Source organism: Podarcis muralis, chromosome 2 (assembly GCF_964188315.1).
Source record: "Podarcis muralis chromosome 2, rPodMur119.hap1.1, whole genome shotgun sequence".
NCBI lineage: Eukaryota > Metazoa > Chordata > Lepidosauria > Squamata > Lacertidae > Podarcis > Podarcis muralis.
This window is the reverse complement of record NC_135656.1, coordinates 51,462,916-51,483,376: the sequence shown is the minus strand read 5'-3', so window position 1 is coordinate 51,483,376 and position 20,461 is coordinate 51,462,916. Positions and strand designations below refer to the sequence as shown.

General features: G+C 42.4%; 1 protein-coding gene across 1 annotated transcript in view; it reads right to left on the bottom strand.

The window, feature by feature from the left end:
* ERGIC1 (endoplasmic reticulum-golgi intermediate compartment 1) overlaps positions 1 to 17,706 on the bottom strand; it is an 80,936-nt gene extending 63,230 nt beyond the window's left edge. The window contains exon 1 of the mRNA XM_028717724.2: positions 17,428 to 17,706. Within this exon, the coding sequence (XP_028573557.1) occupies positions 17,428 to 17,447 (20 nt within the window). The 5' untranslated portion in view covers positions 17,448 to 17,706. The remainder of the gene's footprint in view (positions 1 to 17,427) is intronic.
* Positions 17,707 to 20,461: the final 2,755 nt, after the last annotated feature.

Genomic DNA, 20,461 nt, shown 5'->3' with positions numbered 1-20,461 from the left:
GAATTTATTGCATTTCACTTTGCCTCTGACCTCACAGCTAACATATTTATTTCCCAGCACCAGGGACAGGAAAGCTGTGACTCTCCAGACTATTACTGCCGTCATCCTGGACCGTGGGCCATGCTGGCTAGAGCTGATGGGAGTTGGGAGCCCCAGAGATTCTCCACCCCATCCATCTGATAACATTCCACATATCTGATGAAGTGGCTCTAATCCACAAAAACGTCACAAGACTTTTATGATACACTGTTATTAATGCTAAATTCTCTCATCCTTCAGCAAATGATATGGCACTCTCTCTCTCTCTCTCTCTCTCTCTCTCTCTCTCTCTCTCTCACACACACACACACACACACACACACACACCTCGTTACAGAAGAAAATACAACTTTGCCAACTCCTGAATAAAAAATAGGAACTGAGTCACTCAGTTATTGGCTCTGCGGATACCTTTCTGCAGTGCACCTGCTCTCAACATAATGCAGTGTGGGTTGAAATGGAGGAGGTTTGATATGGGTGAATGGGTGAATGGCCCTGCATTGTGCCATATGTTTGGGGGGGCTGCCTATTGAACATTGTCAATTCTGAACCTCTGGTTCTATTAAAAGATCCTTTCAAACACAGTAAATTATGCCCTTCAGTGATTTTTAGCTTATTAAGCAAGCTAAAACTGAAGCCAAGCATTCATTTTTCACACTATATAAGGCCAACCAGTTGAAGAGACTGGAAAATGAAGTTAAAATAGCAAGATGCATAAAAAGGGCATTCTCTGTAGCCGTATGACGGTATAGGAATAGGAAGGACTGGATATAGAGAGCTTCTTGTTGCTATTTTTTAAATAGCAGTTCCTAAAAGGCTATTCTACTACAGTCCAAAATAAATAAATAAACTTTTGACCTTTCAGCCTCATTATCTATACTAGCTCACCATGTAACAATGCTTTTGGAAAGGATATTGGGAGGTACCTGCAAACTTCCTTCCTCCAATGTCAATATCTTTAGTTATGAAAACTAATGAAAGTTCTCATGATATATCTGAGAATATACGCAGGAAAGGCCAATGCTTTTACAAATTCAATCTCACAGCTATTTTCTTTACCCAGCACACAAATCCAGGGGTGGAAATGCAGGGAAGCAGGAGAGAATCCATACAGGGAAGTCAAGACTGTAGTACATGGTGCATGCATAAATCCATACTATTAGTTCACAAAACAAGGGATTCTGATCTGGGAATTCGCATGATTTGACCTGCAGATCTATCCCCCATCCCCAAATCCCAAATATAGAGCTCCTGTTACTCCATGATCCAGTTATAGGATTCTGCACATATTCAAGGGCATTCACTGTTTTCCATTTTATTCTGATGAAACAGGGGTATAGAACTGGATCTAGCCAACAGGATTGTCAATCACACAATGATACAACAATGCCAGGTGACTCATTTTCCCTTAGCTACTCAGTTTGAAATCAAACTGTTGTGGTCAAAGGCACAACTCTTTGCAAGCACCAATGATAAGATCATTATCTATACTTGCAAAGTAAGGGAGCACCCAAAAGGCACCATCAACAAAGAAGGCCTGCTTGCACAGGAACAATCTGGAACTCATTTTAAGCTCCTAGTTGTTCCTTTGGAGCCATATCCTTACCTGCCTTGCACCTGACACCACATATGTCAGGTGCAGGGCAAGTTGGCAAAGGGGAGGTGGTTTTTTTTGGGGGGGGGGCTTATATTGGAGCTAGTTAGGCCAATGGAACAGGAGGTTCCTCACCCCTGAGCTAAGCCACAGCACTGAAAACAGGTTCCGAGGCTAAGCAAATTAAACCCACCCAACCCTTCAATACCTTTTAGGAAAGGACAACATTTAATCACACCCATCAAGCATGTTGAGAAGCGTATTATTTAATAACGAGCGAGTTCCAACTTTTCCTTGGGTCACTGCTCTGAAACAATGACCACAGGATAATTTATCTTTGCTTCTTTAGTAATGCTAGGTCACAGGCACTCAAATCCTAAACAGTTAGAACAGCCAGAAACAATACCATGGGCCTGGCAAGAGCACCACGTTCTCTCAGAGAGATGGCTAGATTACTCAAGCTTAAAATAAAACCATAAAAGGTTCCTCTCCTATGCACTCTACAGAAGGTAACATCAATCAACCTTTTACCCCATGGTGGTTGCTAGCACTCTTACTGGATGGATTTGCAAGGTAGCATAGCCATGCTTAAATTTGCCTTGCCATGTAGCTAGATGCACCAAACAAATAGCTCTGTATGGCGCTGCATGCATGATCTGTAAATGTACCTGTAATCCTAAGTGGCAGCTACCAAGCTTGGAACATCCCTTTGGAGGACTTGGATCAGAGACATGGTTTTTTCTAGAGGCTGCAAGTGCCAATCCCAGATGAGAAAAGACTTACTAGATGTGCAACATCTATGCACCTCTCTAGGAGACATGCTGCTGTCAACCCACATTGCTGTTCAAAGACTCTATCGTTCTGTGCGGCCACTCAAGAGTCTGTGCTGTCACTTGGTCCTATCATTTGCCAGAGCTTCCCACTCACTGGATATCAAAGTATCTTAAATTATGTTTACAAAGGAATCTTTTCATCCATCTTGGATCTCATGCCCCTTTCCAAGCTAGTGTGCGCTCTCTGTTGAGAAGAGCCAGGAAGCTTGGTAGGCTGGACTTAGCACAGGTAATGTCTATCTGGTGACCCTGTAGTGCCAGGAAATGCCAAGAATGCAGAATGAAAAGTGATGGTGCTGAGTATTGGCAATTACCAACGAAAAGCTGCTTGTTAATACCACAATATAGCAGGGACAGGAGAGCAGACCCTTGGAAGAACAACACCTTTGTCTTAACTCACTGATAATCCAACATTATTGCAAGAACTGAATGGTCCTCCCTGAACTGACATCAGATATCTTTTTCAGGCTCCCATTAGACAGCCTACTGAATAGCCTCTTAAAAGTCCAATACCTTATAATGATTGCTTCGGAGGTTGCATTTGACCTCACTGCAGACACAGGAATGATCACTTGGCTCATGAGGTCATTCTGACATTAAAAGCATATATTGGTCATAGGCCAATGAGGTTATTTTCTTCCCACCACCACTGAACTCTTCTTATGGGCGGAGGGACAGGGCACAGCCAAGTCCATCAATCCTCTCTAGGAAGTGAGATGAGTTACAGGCAAGACCAACTAACCTGTATTGTGCTGGTCTAGCTTCCTCCAGAGTTCCAATATGGATGTTCAGTTTGTGTAACTGATTCCCCAATACTTCAATCACTTGAAGGCCTTGACATTCTAGCTTCCAAATTTAAAACTTTTGCAGGTCTGAAATAGTTTTCCGAGGAGCCACCAGATGATAATTACTCATCTCCTCCCAAATAGAACAGTGGGGAGCCCTCCTTAATTTTAACTCCCCGCCCCCAGCACAAACTAAAAGTGCAACATTTGTTATTCAGATTACACAGAACACACAAAGTTATTTATTATCTTAAAATATTCCTTTTCTTTTTTCACACATCCCAAAGATGACTTTCTAAAGTGAGTCATACAGGAGAAATCAAACTGTGGCATCAGCTACAGCAAAAAAAACCATTTACAAGCCAAAGCCTACTTGGATAGCTTCTGTCTTACGACTTAGCACTTAATTATTGTTACAAACAATGTGCAACAGCACAATGACCAATATTAAGAAAGAAGAAGTTGCTGTTCTAGGTTTAAAGGAGCAAGATAATTTCGCAGTTTTACAGAATCCACTGCCACTTTTTCTATTTCAGACCTTCACACAAAAGCCAACAAAATTGGAAAACAAATCCTGCTTAATGTGTCTGTAGTTGTGCTTTTATGTGCTTGCTTGCTTGCTTGCTTGATTAATTGATTGACTGATTGTTCTTCGTGTTGTTTAGAATCAAACAGAAGCAGGCCACATAATTCAGCCAACCCCTTCTACATCCTAGTCCAAAGGAATGAAGGAAAAGGGGAGGAGTGGGTTATAAAGTCACAGTTCATTTTTAAAATCATGTGCTGAGTACAGAAGAAGAAAAAATGACAAAAACAACAGGGAGTGTTGCTACACTTAAAAAACTTAACAAATTTTATTTATGCTATCTGGTGCCGTCTAGTCCATGGAAGCTTATGCCATAATAAGCATGTTAGCCTTTTAAGCTGCCACAAGACACTTTGTGATTTTTGCCACCCAAGACTAACACTTCTGGAATAAGGTGCAGAAAGATCATTTCAAGGTTTTTTGAAGGTTTAAAAGGATTTACGGCATCACATAGATTGGGGGGGGGGGAATATTTTATTCCAAATTACCCCGTCACACTTTTTTATATAATGCTGCTCTGCCAGTTTTTTGTGTGTAGACAATGATGGGTCAGAATTTGCAGACGATGCCAACATCTTTCACACTGCTGTTTCATTCCCTTTTGAAAGAGTAACATTTAAAACATATTTTTCTTCAACTGCAGGGCAGAGTTTTTTTCGGAGTTCTAGAAACTGTCCAATTGCATTGGACAAATAGATCTAATCCAATACACCAAAGGAAAGAGATGGAGAAGGACCACAGTTCAGAGGTAAACTGTATGTTTTGTATACAGAAGACCCCAGGGTCAACCCACATCATCTTATGGAACTTTTCAATGTGTGATGTTTTATTCCGTTTTTAATCTGTTGGCAGTCACCCAGAGTGGCTGGGGAAACCCAGCCGGATGGGCGGGGTATAAATAAATTATCATCATCATCATCTTCAGAGACAGTTGAGAAAAATGCCTGAAGTCCTGAGAGCCACAGCCACTTTGTGTAGACAGGATGGCACAAGGGTCTGAGCAAGACGGACCACTGATTCGACAGTACAAACAGTTTCCAATGAGATAGACATTTTGGATTTTCTAGCTTTATTGCATTTATATCCCACCTGTACTCCAAGGAGCTCTATGTGGCGTACATAGTTCTCTTCTCCCCATTTTATGCTCACAAAAACTCTTTGTGTGTTAGGTTAGGCTGAGAGCGAGTGACTGTCCCAGTGAGCTTCATGGCTGAGTGGGGATTTGAACCCTGGTCTCCCAGGTCCCAGTCCAGCACTCTAACCACTACACCACACTGTCACATAGAACTACAGTGTACAACTCAAAAAGCCAGAACATAAGGGCCAAAGTACTTTTTCATGGTGCTCTGCATTGTGAAGCACATTCCAATGTTGCTTATCACACAGGTAATTACAGGCACAGTTGTAGGCCCCTCTGCTCCTCACCTTGCCAGTACTATGCAAAAAAACACCAGAATCATTTATATTTTATACAAATAATTGTATTTATATACTATAATAATACTGCTTGAAATAACAAATGTAATCAAAAACAAAGTAAATGAGGCAGCTTTAATGAAATACTTCATTATGCAGCAGGACTCCATTACTTTATAGCTGTAGGGTGAAGGGAAAGAGCCACAGGGGACACAAATACTCTCCCTGTTCTCTTTACCGCATCTTGCTCACTTAGTTCATTTTGTGTGGGTGGGAGCATAGAGCACAACGCCACAGAACTCCACCACAGAATTGTGAAAACTTGTGGACAATGCAGCAGATCAACAGGAATACTCTCCCAAAACAGCAAGCCAAAAGTTCCCGTCAGTTACCACAAATATCAGGGCCAGCCCAAGACATTTTGCTGCCTGAGGCAGAAGACAAGATGGTGCCCTGAGCCCCACCCCTCCATTTCATGCACAGAAACTGAATGGACTGGCAGTTGAATCTTACGTCAACACTGGCAACGGTATGGCATCCTCCAGTGCGCCTGAGGGAAGTAGGCTCGTTCAGGCCTGTGGCACTGATCTCTGACAGAAAGGAATCGCCAAGAGCTCAAGAGGCGAGGGAAAGGGGCTGTGGCTGCTGCCACTCCCAATATCTACTTCCTGAGATGAATTGCTTCTAGTGGAATGGCCAGTCCTGCCCATTGGTAAGCACCAATGAACCTTCATAGTTTTGTTATACATTTTGAAGCCAGCTAAACCTCCATAATTGCATCATGAACTGTGTGAGGAAAGTACAAGTTACGCATTTTTTTTTCTTTGCAAAAGCAATAACAATGCATACTTAACACCTGTATAGCAATTTCAAACATTCAAAGCACTTCACACACATTATCTAGCTGTAGTCTTTGCGGCACCCCTGTAATGTAAGCCAGTATCATTCTTGCCCATACTGCAGATGGCAGGGGACTGTGGCTGAGACCAGAGTTCATAGCAGAGGCACAATTCAAACCAAGGCCTTCCCAGTTCATAGCTCAGTCTCTTAGCCACTATGCTACACTGCAGGAAAGGTGTGTAAATATTACTGTCCCATAATGCAATCCTTCTCCATAGGTATGACTCATGTAAGAATGGGGGAAAAAAAAACAAAGGAAGTTATTCTCCAAAACTTGAACATGAATCTTTATGAAGCTGACCAAACACCTATTCTAAGCAGGATGAATAAAGTGTTTGTTTTAAATGCCTACTGATTATTAAGTGACTAAGGGATTAGCATCTGTCAAACAGATAAAATGAAGATAAGCACACTCTTCCAGTGTCCTTTACTCTTCTGGCTTTTAACTTACTGGTTGGCCACACTCGGAACTGAGGAACAGGAACACCAATCAGAACCAATCTGCTCCTCCCTTTTAATTCCAGTTTCAAAAGCTAATTGAAATTAAGCAGAGGAAGTTTCTCAAGAGAGGAGGAGAGCAGGCAGCCAGCAAACAAGGATGTAGCACTATTTGGGACGGGCATATTCATCTCATTAAGTAGAACAGAACACCAATGAGGTACTCACTCAGGAAGAGTACAGGAGGCTAAAATGCTGGGGTTACTGAGTTGCCTAGCTGAAAAACAGAAGGTTATATTCAAATGCAAACCCTTGAGTCATCTCCCTAGCTAAACAAAATGCAATCTATGTGCCAATCATGAGCCCATTTATTGTTATCACAGGAGAGGCACATCTATGGAGGAGTCTCCTGTGATCCCAGAAATTAGGAAAGCAGTCCCCTGCCACACACTAAAAAAGGCACAAAAGTTACTGGGGTTTCCGGTGTCCATTCTTGGTGTGAACTAACCTGTGCAACTCCAGACCTTCGATCTTACTGGCTTCCTATGCAAACTGGTGGCCGTATCACTGTAAGCTGCAAACAAGTGCCATGCTACTTGAAAAAGACTATATGTGTGCTGAAAAGGTCCAGGGAAAGTTTTCTAAGAAAATGCTTGAAAGGGATTGCATCCTAAATAGATGCAATCTGCAAAGCACTAGCTGGCTTTTTTTAGCAGGACAAAATGCAGACACCTATCCATTGTGGTTGAAGACTGTGCTTTGCATAAGTTTGTGGAACTATATCCAAAATCATTTTATAACAGAAAAAAATAATCCTCACTCTGTTACAGGTCATGGGAATTCTTGTTTTGAAAAACACATGCCAACTATTATTACACTTTATCTACTGTGTTCATTCAGTTTCACTAATTTGGAGGTTTGGCTAGAATAGTATTTGGGAATGCATGTACCGGTATGTGTGTGCATGAACTAAACATGTATACTGAAGATTTGCTCTGAACCTTTTGCAGGCATGTCTGATAAGCCTCTCTGATGGCTTTATCAGAATATTTCCCAGGCTTACTACAGAGTTAAAGTGGCTTGGACGATGTGTGAAAAACCACATTAGACAAATCTGACTTTCCAAGCTAAGTTTGTAGATTCAACTTGCGCTTAATGCCAAAAGTCTGTCCTTTCTATTGGGCAGCAAGAGTCTAAAAGCAAATAAATAATATATGCATGATGTTGAATTCCCCTCCTCTTTAAGCCAGCCAGCGACTTGGTTACATCATCAGAGAGGAAAATATATTCAAGTAACAGGAGAAATATGTTCAAGTAATAGAAGTGGTATTCAAGGAGACCAACCCATTTTTGGACTGAAACCTAAAAAAGTCACTGCAAGAGAAGCAATGAATGAATCCGATGCACAATAATATTTCCCTATTGGCTCTTTAAAATGCAGATTGCAGAGCAAGAGGCACCACTGCTCACCTACATCCTGTGCAATCTTGACATCACCTGATTCTCACTATACTAACTGAAGGTAGCTGCGCAACTCAAGTCCACACCACGTTGAAATAGAAACAAAGGCACCTATTTTGATCTACTATTTTGATATATATTAATAACAAATAATAGAGCGGGGGGAAGGAGGCAGAGAAAGGAACGATGAAGGATGTAAAAAAATTCTTTCTAGCACAGCTTGTGAGGGCAGCAAGCATCACAGGTACAGTGGTACCTCAGGTTAAGTACTTAATTCATTCCGGAGGTCCGTACTTAACCTGAAACTGTTCTTCACCTGAAGCACCGCTTTAGCTAATGGGGCCTCCCGCTGCCGCCACACCGCTGGAGCATGATTTCTGTTCTCATTCTGAAGCAAAGTTCTTAACCTGAAGCACTATTTCTGGGTTAGCGGAGTCTGTAACCTGAAGCGTATGTAACCTGAGGTACCACTGTATGTGGAAAAGCTCCTTTACACCAGATAGGGGACTTCGCATGAGGAAGGACTGGTGGTTTACTAATCAAAGAAGTATTTCTCTGAGAGATAGAAGTAAATTTCCTAGGCTGCCTTGTTGGTACAATTGTAAACATCCATAATTTGCCACAGTAATTTCTACAATGACTTGGATCCTAAGATCCTACATATAGGAAGAGGTAATTTTCATTGGTAGTTCCTTCCTCCTTGCAGCTCCCTTTGCTTCTGTAAAATGTGTTTTGGAGGGTTGGGGAACCCTCTGGGACAGAATAGGGAGCTGTGCTGAGACTGGCAGCGGGGTATGGAATCAGGAAATCACATTTCCCTCTCTTCTGCCAGCCAGGCCTGTGGAGGAGTGGGGTACAATTGCACCAGGCCTCAGATGTCTAAGCTGGCGCGGGGTGGGGGCGGCTACCAGGGGCCTGCCGGACTTACTTGTCATGTCAAGAAAGCCCAGCCTCCACAGGCCTGCTGTCAGCACATCTCTGTCAATTAGGGCCCCTTCCTTTAATGGAAAGAGCCCGTCTGGCAGGAGCAGGGGAACTCACAATCAAGGTCAACACATTATCTTTGTGTCATAATTACGATATATGACCAGTCAGATATTTCCCACCATGATATGAGGTTTTATGTTTGTTTGTTTGTTTGTTTGTTTGTTTGTTTGTTTTTAAGAGAAAAGTAGGATTTTAATTCAGTGTGTTTTGATAAGAGTGCCACTGATTCAGTTTTGAATTAAACTGTAAATTAAACTTCTAGCGGTTTGCATTAAAATCAGATTTTTTTAATTAAAAATTTGAAATCCAATTTTTAAAAAATTAAGTATTTTTATTAGAAACTAGGCAATTTTTAATCCAAATTTGCAATTGTTTATCTAGTTTCCATACCTTTAACATTGTGTGAGCCACTGTCCCTCAATTCATACTTATATTAGCAAATTCACTTTGTGTTCTGTGAGCTGCCATTTATGACTGCCACTAGAAATCCTTCCCAATCAAATACCTGGTATTGCCTGAAAACGACAAAGGGACCCTTCAACAGTACAATCTGCCCCATGTGGTCTAGCATGCTCTGTAATAGAATACTGGCTTCTCATACAGGTACAGTGGTACCTCGGTTTACGAACTTAATCCGTTGCGGAAGTCTGTTCTTAAACCAAAGTGTTCTTAAAGCAAGGCGTGCTTTTCCATAGCAGCGCGGGACTCAATTTACAAATGGAACACACTCAACAGGAAGTGGAACATGTTCTGCTTCCAAGGCAAAGTTCACAAACCAAAACACCTACTTACAGGTTTGCAGCGTTCTTAATCCAAGTTGTTCATAAACTAAGCTGTTCTTAAACCAAGGTACCACAGTACATGTGAAGATGTCCTGAAGCTCTGATCTACACTTTGCAATTAAGAAAGATTTCTTGAATTGTGCTTGTGCCAAATTTCTAACTAATGGAGAAAGATCTCAATAATTTTGATATTCTCACAAGGTAGTCAAAAACATTTCATATTAAACCTACCTGCTGCCTTCCCAGTCAATTCCTTCCTTCCTCTGATGAAACAGAACCAGAGCCTACAAAAGCTCATGGCATAATATTCTAGTCAATCTGATTTTAGGAAATTGTTTAGTAAATAATATTGTGGTGAAACATCATTCTTTTCAAGGTTTAAGTGGCAAGTCATTTGCAAAGATATGTTAATATATATTTTTATTTATTAGATTTATATACCGCCCTTCATCTCACAAGATAAAAATACAAGCTAAAAGCACAAATAAGTAGTTAAAACAGAAACAACAGAACAATAACCCCCTCTCCCACCAAGACATTTAAAAGGCTGTAGAACAGTAATCAGTCCAATGCTTGGTTGAAGAGCAATGTTTTGCCTGGAGCCTAAAATATATATAATGAAGGCGCCAGACAAACCTCGCTGGGGAGAGCATTCCACAAATGGAGGGCCACTGCAGAAAAGGCCCATTAGGTAACATTTTCTCCCAGCAGTCACATATTCCCTTAGCAACTTACCCAAGTACTGCTTATTTCTGGTAAAGATAGGATATTGAGGAGATGCTGAGTTATACAGCAACATTCTGGGATGTACTATATGAGGAGAAAGCACTACAAAAATATTTTTAAGTATCTCCTTAATAAGGACAGATGACATCACAAACCCTATTTAAATCATACTGCACACAGTGCAGTCTGGGCACTAAAATACCACATGTGGAATAGAACAATATTTTGTTTGTACGGCATTACCTCAAGTCCTCAAGTGTAATAATAGTTGGCATGTGTTTTTCAACCACAACACCTGGCTTTCAGACATATTTATAACCCAATTTTCCAGCCAGAGTCACCCACATTTTGTAGAGCTAAGAAGAGAGAAAGACAGTTGCTCTTGTTAAGTTCTTACTAACCAGCCACAAAAAATTACTAGAGACTTCCTAACTAAGTCCAGATTTCTATTTTATTATATAGAGGCTTTTGCCAAATTAACATCAACCTGAGATTAGAATTGGGTCACATACGCTTATATAATACATTTTATAAGGGCTCTCAAATTTTAATATCAGAGTAACTGCCTTAAGTCCAATGGTAAGGAAAACAAGTCAAAAGTCCAAAAATCCTTTTCACTTAAGAGCTAAAATACGAGGTTTTATGTGCCGTGAATCTCAGTAATTCCATTAGGTTTATGCAAATGTAGAGACCTTTATAGAACCCACTGATAGTGTAAAATGGTTTCTCATCCACTACTTCCAGTACACACGTATTACTAGCTACAAAACTAAATTTTAAAATTTAATCCAAAAAGTTAGCATATACTGTATTTCATGTATTTTGACTTTCTTGTACACTTGAGCAAGCAAATTAAAAGATTCTTCTCTTCATCATTAAAACTGACACCTTTGTAATGAATTTCTGTTACTTTACCAACAAGCTATCTCAGGTCACCAGTATGCTCGCCAAACTCAGAGTGCTGGTCACCAATCAAAGCAACTGTTTAGAAAACCGTTTTAGAAGCAAAGTAAAATTAGCAACACAGTCATTGCAAAATTATTCTTACACATTGCCGTTCAATGGATAAGATCATCATTAATACACATTTTGCTATTTTCCATGAGCAAACACAGATGCCTATATATAATCTGCTCATCATTCACACTCACCTTCACCCACAGCCTCCACCGCTCCCAACTACGTTCAGAAGATGCTACCACAAGCAGGTTGCCCTTGAACAATGATATCACAGACGTGGTAATGTCAAAAGTGAGAATTACAGCTTTACAGTCCCCCACCCCATCCCCATCTCTCTTTTCTGTGTTATATTCCTACATTGCAGGGAGCTGGACTAGATGACTTTCGGGGTCCCTTCCAACTCTACAATTCTATATTTAGTAGAAAATATGGTCAGTTAGCACCAGAGGAGTAGGATGTACCTCCCAGGATAGGGACATCCAATAAGGGGGTGGGGGGAATAGATGGAGCTTTAGCCATCTTTTTCCAGATCTAAGGCGCCTCAGGTGCCTTAGCCTTTTTTTGTAGGTTAGACACTTCAACCCCATGATAGTTTTGGCTGTCCTTTTCCACACCCTTTCCAGCTCTATAAGATCCATTTTGATTTTGGGTACCCATACAAAAAGCTGCTGTAGCATCATAAGCCCTTGCAAAGGTAAGGAACTTGAGGCCTAGAAGCCTAATGAAGCCCCTCTATCTGGCGCTCGGGACTCTCTCCACGCCACACTCCCCCACCAGCCCTCCTCCATGCCCTCAGGTGATTTTTACCTAGCTGGAATGTGTCCTTGTGCGCCTTGCTTGCCCAAACAGAGGATGGAGAAACTTCTTGGAATGAAGTCTACTGGAAAAGGTTAAAGGGTCATATCTGTGGTCACACCCACTTTTGCCTCTAAACCCATCCATCACTAGCATGCAGACCTTGGGCTAGAAAAGGTTTCTCCCATCCCTGTTGCATGATGTAAATGGTCAGAAATTGCTCTGACTGAAGTTACATTTATAAGTGACCACCAGGTACTTACCATTGTCACTAGGTGCTAGAAAATGCCAGAGCATTAATATCAGTTGGTCTGCTAAACAAGGAGTTTACACAGGCTGTATCTCCTATCTCTTGTTTATTATAAAAAAATACACCTACTGCCGCATAGCCTCAGGACTAACATTATGTTCCACATGGAAAGACTATACAAACATCTTTACAGAACCAATTTAGTACATAATTTAGCTCATAAACTGCCCTGCTTTATCACGGCCCATATAAGGCTTATGGGAAGAACAAGCAGTACAAGTTATCAAATCAGTAGACGAATCCAGTTCTCCAGAAAAGCCATTTCTTATACATTTCAATACTTAGCATACTTCCATGAATATAGGTCCCACTGGACACAAATGAGGATTGATTCTGAATAGACATGTATAGGATTGCACTGTCAAATACTTATGTTCCCCAATAGCCAATTATATGAGATCTATATACACTAGCAAATGATTAAGTGTCAAGGTCTTTGGGGGGGGGGGGGGGACTCAGAGAAAAAAAATCAAGAAAGAAGCAATGGAAGAAGCACTGAGTCAGCTACCAGATAACTAACACAGAGCAGCAAACCAATATTTCAAAGGCAAGCCATCATGGAATCTGCTATCAGAAAGTAATAGTAATTGGCAGGAAAGGGAATCTTATCTATCCATGTATGCCACCTTCTCTAACCTGGTGCCTTCCAGAAATTCTGGACTTAAAACTCTCATCAATCACCCCAGTCCAGTATTGTCTCAGGCAGTTGACAACTATAGCCCAAACATCTGGCAGGTAGCAGGTTGGAGAAGACTACATTGGAGGAAGAAGCAAACTGCACACCCCAGTACATCAATATGTAATTTAAAATTCACATCTTAGTGTTGCCTGTGTAGAGACTCCACTCTTAAGGCTTGCAGCTCTGGTTCTTTACTTGGCGCATTTGCAGACGGGTTATTCCTTTAATGAGGGATATTTATGGAGTGTGGGGGAGTATTTCTACTGCATGTTCACTGTTTGTTTAGCTGCTGGGAACAGAACTGGACTATTTAGGCACACAGATATTACATTCCGGGCCACATATCGTTCTGGGCAACTTACAAAAGAAATGAGGTAGCAATAAGGTTCTTGCAGCAGCTTAAAACACCTGACTTCAAAGTAACCAAGCATGGAGGAAAAAAGATATTTGCTATCTCTAAAGGTAAACTAAAGTAGCAATGTTGCTCACAATTTCACAACAATAAACCCCACTGAATACAGCAGAGCTTACTTCCGTGCGCAGGTTTGTGCAGCTAAGCACTAAATAGGAAGCTCTATCTAACAGATTAAAAGAAAATTGGTGGCAGGAGGGACAAGTCTGGAACCAGGAGGGGGAGGAAGAATCATGCAATAATGACTGCCCTTTGGCGCAGTGCAAGAGGTTATGACTAAAAGGGGCTTAGTTGCCTCTGTGATCAGCCAGGTAGGCCTAATACAGTGCACTCCTATGGTAGCCCCTGAAGGCTGTTCAGAAATTTCATCCTGTCTACTGGCAGGAGTTGGGTGACGTGAGATATTTCTGTGCTGTAGCTCTGTGGAAGCACGCATGAGCTACAGGCAGAAAGCCTCAGGTTCCATCCCCAGGATTTACAGGTAGAGATTCCTGTCTATTCTGGGAAACTGCTGCCAGTCAGTGTGCAGTAGCCAAGACTGAGCAAGAGAGAACAATAGTTTGACTCAGTTTAAGGGAGCTTTCTGTACCATACGGATTACCTATTCACTTCTGGTTCCAATTCAGAAGAGTTCTATGTAGGAGTTATACTGGAGAATTTGGGGGAAATTGAATCCTTCCATGCTTGCTGCTCTAGGCTCCTGAGATAAAAGGGTAAAATACATATGCAACTGAAAGAATTGTTTATTTTTTAAAGAATTTGAGATTGGGAAATTAAGTCACAAGTTAAAGAAAAGCACTAAGAGTATCTGAAACCTTAGCCAAGCATCCGTTTCAAACTAATCCAGCATGTTTAAAGTGCATAAAGGGAACATAAAACAATGTTCCTTATCATTCAAGTATTCATGTTTGTCAAGAGGAGCAGAACAAATTCCGGATCACTCAAAGACAAACACTCTTAATATAATGCTTCTTATTCAAAATACTTTGCATAATAATTCCTGCTGAGCATGACAAGCAGCATTAGTACCTGGACAGCTTCCCAAATAAATTTTAATATATGTTAGTCAAACAAGGGCAGAGATTAGGCACCTCCACTGACAAGAAAAGCACAATATATGCCATTGTCCCATGTTTCCTGGTCATTGTTTGTGTTGTGGAGAACAAGTGTTTTTCCATTGCCAGTTTAAGGAGGCATGAATTATTCAACTGTACCCTGAGATTTCCTTCCCCAACACACCCAGGTGCCTTGAAGTATCTGATGGAGAAAGAGTAACATGTTATATAATAATAATAATATGTTTGGGAAATCCTTAACCTTCTACACACCTACATGTTCCTCCAAAACTACACCTTGCATGCAACCACCCTATGTCCAGTCGTCAGGCCACCACACCCTCCCTTTATGCCTGCTGCTTGTGTGTTAACTTATGTCATAAGGCCTTGGGGCAGGGACCTCACAAAATACTAGGTGCATCTGAAGTGTTATATAATAATAGCATGTTTCCATTTATAAGGACAACATCCTCACCTGTGTTTCCCCACCCCTCAGGGAAAGATGTAAGCACACCTAGTAAATGTATGCAGAGGTGGTACCCTCTCAAGATGCAGGTGGAAGGAAGTACACAGGGAACTGCCCCATGTTATGAGGGCAAATGAGGTTTTCAAGCTTGGCTGTGGAATCTTTGGCATCAAGCACCTTGAGACAAGCAAACAGAAACTGCTCTCTCAGGCATGCCTACCAACAGAAGAGTCAGAGAACAAGATTCACCTGTCTCACTCGGTTGCAGAAAAAGAACTTTTTAAGGGCACTACAAACTATCTACCCCCCAAAATAAAGGAACAACTGTTTCAGGGAAGAAGCATTTTTAAAGTGCAATTTAAAAGCCTGCAATCCTGTAAAGTGGGGTGTGGGGTGTGGAGGACCTGTAGCCCTCCAGATGTTATCAGACTCCAACTTCCATCAGCCCCAACCAGCATGCCGCTGGTCAAGAGGTGATGGGAGTGGTAGTCCAGTAAAATCTATAGGAGACCACAGGTTCCCTCCCACTGCTGCATATTAACACAGCTTGCACAGAACAAATTTCAACCGATCCATTTGAGGATCTTCTAATACAATGGGATAATGGCTGAAAATAGTAAGGATTAAGGGAAATGCCGTTTTGCAATAATATAGTCTTTTTCAGACTACAATGCATAATAGAAATGTTACATTAGCTGGAATGAACAGGGGCAGAAGGAATAGAAGGTATGGAAGCAAACTCTTGTTTTAAAAAAAGGGTTCACAAGTCTCACTATGGAAACAGGCAGAAAAGCTGATATAAAGAAGGGCCAAATGACAGAACGTCATTTGTTGGGGATGGGAACGAAAGACTTATGCCAAGGAATGTGTGGCACCTTGCTGGCATCATAAGCAGTTTGATGACGGAACCAATGCATCTGATATAACAGCCAAGACTACTTTGGCAGACAGTTGAAAGGGAAATCAGCATGCTATTTGTGAGTGTGTGATTGTAATAAATCTCAGCTTTCCTGTGTACCTATTCTCCTTAACTCTTATTGTTCTATCCAGCTGTGTCCAGGACACACACCTTATTACTATTCTCCTTTGAGTCACCATGCTTTTATCTTGGGGACTAAAAGAGCTCATCTCAAACCAGCTACTGGGCATTTCCACTTCTATTCCTTTCAACTCACTCTGACTTCTACATACCTACTGAACTCATTAAGACTTCTGAGTAGACATGCATAGGATTGTGCTGTCAGTCACTCATCTCAGCGCACCCTTTATGACCCTAAGAAGCACCCAGTTTTGCTCAAGAGCCACTTTTAAGAAGGGGGAAGGAATAAGTGGGCCAACTATCGGCCTACAGCATCCTGCTCATCAAACTCAGTTTTTACCACTGCCTCCCACCATCACCTTCTTTTGCCTCGGGGTTGGCAAAGTGAATCCACTTTGTACCCTTCTCCAAGCCATATCTGCCCCAGTGACTGCTACCTCACATTCATGCTCCAAGTACAGAAATCACTATTCATAGGGCAGAAGGGACTTGAGGGAAACATGGGCATTTGACAGAAGTTTTCAGGAGTGGGGGTGGGACAAAGCGAAACACTGAATGGGGGGGCAGACTATTACACACAACAAGAGAAGAACAGTACATTTGGACTCATATCTGAGAGCTATACATTTTGTCTCGTATCTCAGGTCTCACAAGTGCTAGAAACTCAGCTCCCCCCCTTTAAAAAAAAAAAAAAAAGGAAATCTAGGGATCAGAGGGTTATGGCTGGGGCGGGGGCCTGCTCTGCCTGGCACCCATGAAGAGAAGGATCTTTATTACCCTTAGATTAAAGATCAGAATAATTTTAAAAGAAGTGAGATGTGGGCTTTGTTCTACAACCCGAGGCTAAGCCTTTTTCATGGATTTTTATAGTAGAACAATTGCCCAAATGGGCCCATAAATTGGATGCCCCCCACCCGCTTTCCTTTCCCCGTCCACCGAGCACCGCAGAGGGGCGCTCCGCACCCGAGGGACCGTGGCGCGTGCCCCGCTCCCCACATCCTGATGGGAAAGATGACAGCTGCACCAGCTTAATATTGGGGGGTGCGGGGTGGGATGGGTCCCCCGCCCCCCATCGCTTGCTGCAAAGGCTCTCCCTGCACATGCATGCATCCATTCATTCTCTCTCTCACACACCCCTTTTCTGGGGACGCCACCCGCACTCACCTCCTGAAATCAAAGGGCATGTTGGTGGCGAACGCAGCTCAGCCTCCCTGCTCCCCGCCCCCCTCCTCCTCCTCTTCCTCCTCCGCCTCCGCCTCCACGGCCGCCACCTCCACCTCCTCTTCCCTGGGATTTCAGGCTCGGTCGTGCCGGCTACAGGGGGCAGGAAGTGACGGGCCCAGCCCGGCCAGGCCAGAGGACGCGCAGCAAGAACTCATTGGGCGCCGGAGAGCGGCCGACGCGCCGCTTCCGCCGCGGAGGGAAAGGGGGCGGGCAGGTGGGCGCTGGGGGCAGAGCGAAGCGAAAGGCGGGGGCGGCGATCCTAAAATCTAGGCACGAGCCGGTGGGAACCCTCCGTCTGCATGCACGCGCCAAACTTTTAAGGACTGGGAACTTAACGGGTTAAAGGGCGCAGGCGGAGGGCAATTTCCACGTGATTTAAGAATGCGCTCCTAATATGCTCGCTTACCTGTCAGTGAGTCTATAACTGAACTCTCATCGAACTGAGTAGACCTATAAGATTGTACAGTAAGGCCACGATCCTACTACGTACGTGCCTTAGGAACAAGTGTCGTTGAACACATTCTGCGTAAACACGCGTTGGTATAATAATGATTTTATGTTAAATAAGCTGTCGGGCGCCTTGGGAGAGGTGGCATACAAGTACTGTACTGGCAGTAAATGAATGAACAATAGGCGCTAGATGCATGCATTAAATGACAGCGGTATGTTATGTGACCCCCGTCGTACTGAAATTTTCAGTTAACCTAGGATGAGTGTTACAGCACTTTCACACATATTGAAATACATGCAGTGAAAGAGTGGACAACATCTTCCTGTAGCCCAGTAAGATTGTCTTCCAATAAACACGGTTTTAACTATGAGTCCGTAAGTGACTGTGGAGGCCAATTCTGGATCCACATGTCTTTCCACAATGGGGATATTGGTTTCCGGGCGGGAGTTGATCACGGTGTGGATTTACCAAGCGTGCCTTCCTCTTAGCACGTTTTTCCCTTGCGTCCTGAGTTCGAGTGTTTTCAAAGCCCGTGACACCTTTGATAAAGGCTGTTCTCCAACTGGAGCGCTCGCAGACCAGTGTTTCCCAGTTGTCAGTGTTTATACTACATTTTTTTAGATTTGCCTTGAGACAATCTTTAAACCTCTTGTTTATTACTCAGGTTGTGACCCGAGACATGCTTACCTGGGAGTTAATCCAATTTAAATCAGTGGGTCCAACTTCTGAAAAGATATGCATAAATTCTATAGCAGAATGTTGATACGTATTTCATTGCTATGGAGGTTTTCTTTGTGGTGTTAATGGGTACAGAGACCTACATGGTACTTTAGGGGCGGGGGGGGGGGGCAAGGGCTGCAGAAGGAAGGGGGAATAATAGAAAATTGCCTTCCAGTGCCCCTTCATGGAAGCCTCCACTGGGACAAAGAGGGACTTAATCTCAAATAACTTTTCATAAGATCCAACTTTAGCTACTACACTACATTTCTTAATGTAACTGACTTGTGAACAATTCTTCGAAAATGAAACACCTTCAGAACAGTTTACAAAAGTTCAGTCAATGAATCCTGTACCGTCCACATTTTCTGCCTGTTTCAGATACTCTTCAGGTTTAAGTGCAGGAAGAATCACATCAATTTAATCATACTATACCACAATCCTGCACAGAGGGGAAATGATAACAGATTACAGATCCTGGGAAGTAATCAGTGCAAAGAACACAATGTAATGTAAATTTTCAAATCCGTTGCTTTCGTCTATGCTATTTATGTGCTCAGAACCTGTGTGTTCCCACTTCAAAACCCAACCCAACACACTAGCCATTATACCACACTGGATCAAAATATTATGTCACCCATTAGGGGCCCTAATTAACCCCTAATGGCTGGAAGAAATACAATGTTTGTCCACATTTCACCTTGTAATAAGGTTAGACAGATAATTATTTATTTGTTCTGACCTTCAGTCATCATAAATAATATTGCACAAGCACATCAAGAAGAGATGAGTATAAAAAGGAGTCATTAATTATAATACCAATTAACCCTCAAAGACAGTTAAATTTATTTTAAAGCCATAAAGGTAAAAGAAGCCTTTTCAACAGTGCAGGCCGATTGAAATGCTGATACATATATTTTAAAGTTGTCACTATCCTGAAGCTTGCTCCCTGTAATGCTGCTCCAGTAATGTAGGGATGTTTGTATCACATGGGCAGGTCTGATCTTGTGGGTCCTACCCATGCCAATGCCTCCCCTCCTCAAGGGCCACTGATCTAGCTACACTAGGGCTGCCATATTTAAAACAGTGAAAATCCAGACAGAAAAGCCGTTTTTGAGCTATTTTTTTAATGGAAAATTGGCAAAAACGACGGATTTTCACAGACATTTTTACTGTTTTCCGCCTGGACACTGCTAGAGACAGCAGTATTACAGATATGTCTGGGAAATTCCGGACACATGGCAACCCTAAGCTACACCATGTAATAGCAAAGGAGAAAGAGGGAAAGCATGCTCTTTTTTCTTGCACTTCCCCACTTCCTCAAGTGGCAAAAATTTCCAGGGAAAGCACTTTCCAGGTTTACCAGGCATGAGATGGTATCTTTGTCATATTTGCCTTATTTACAAATAAAAGCAGCAGAACGTAAGTGGAAGGAAGAAGCAGGCATTCCTACAAAGAGGCAGATCTATTCACTAACACAGATTGCAGAGAAAAACTACCGTAGCTCTCAGCACACACTTTCAGCCTCTCTACCTCAAACTGAAAACTGCTGCCCTCCACACACAGACATACATGCATCACATCTGCCCCTGCTCCTTAGTTGGAGTCAGGATGCCACCTTCTCCAGCCTCTGTTGGGTACAGCTTTCAAACATAGAGATTCCCATCCTATCAGGAAACCATTGTCTATGCTGACTGGCAATGGCTTTTCAGGATTTCAGGCAGAGATCTTTCCCAGTCCCACCAGGAGATGTTGGGAATTAGACTTTCTGCATGCAAAGCAGGTGTTCTGCCACTGAGCTACAGC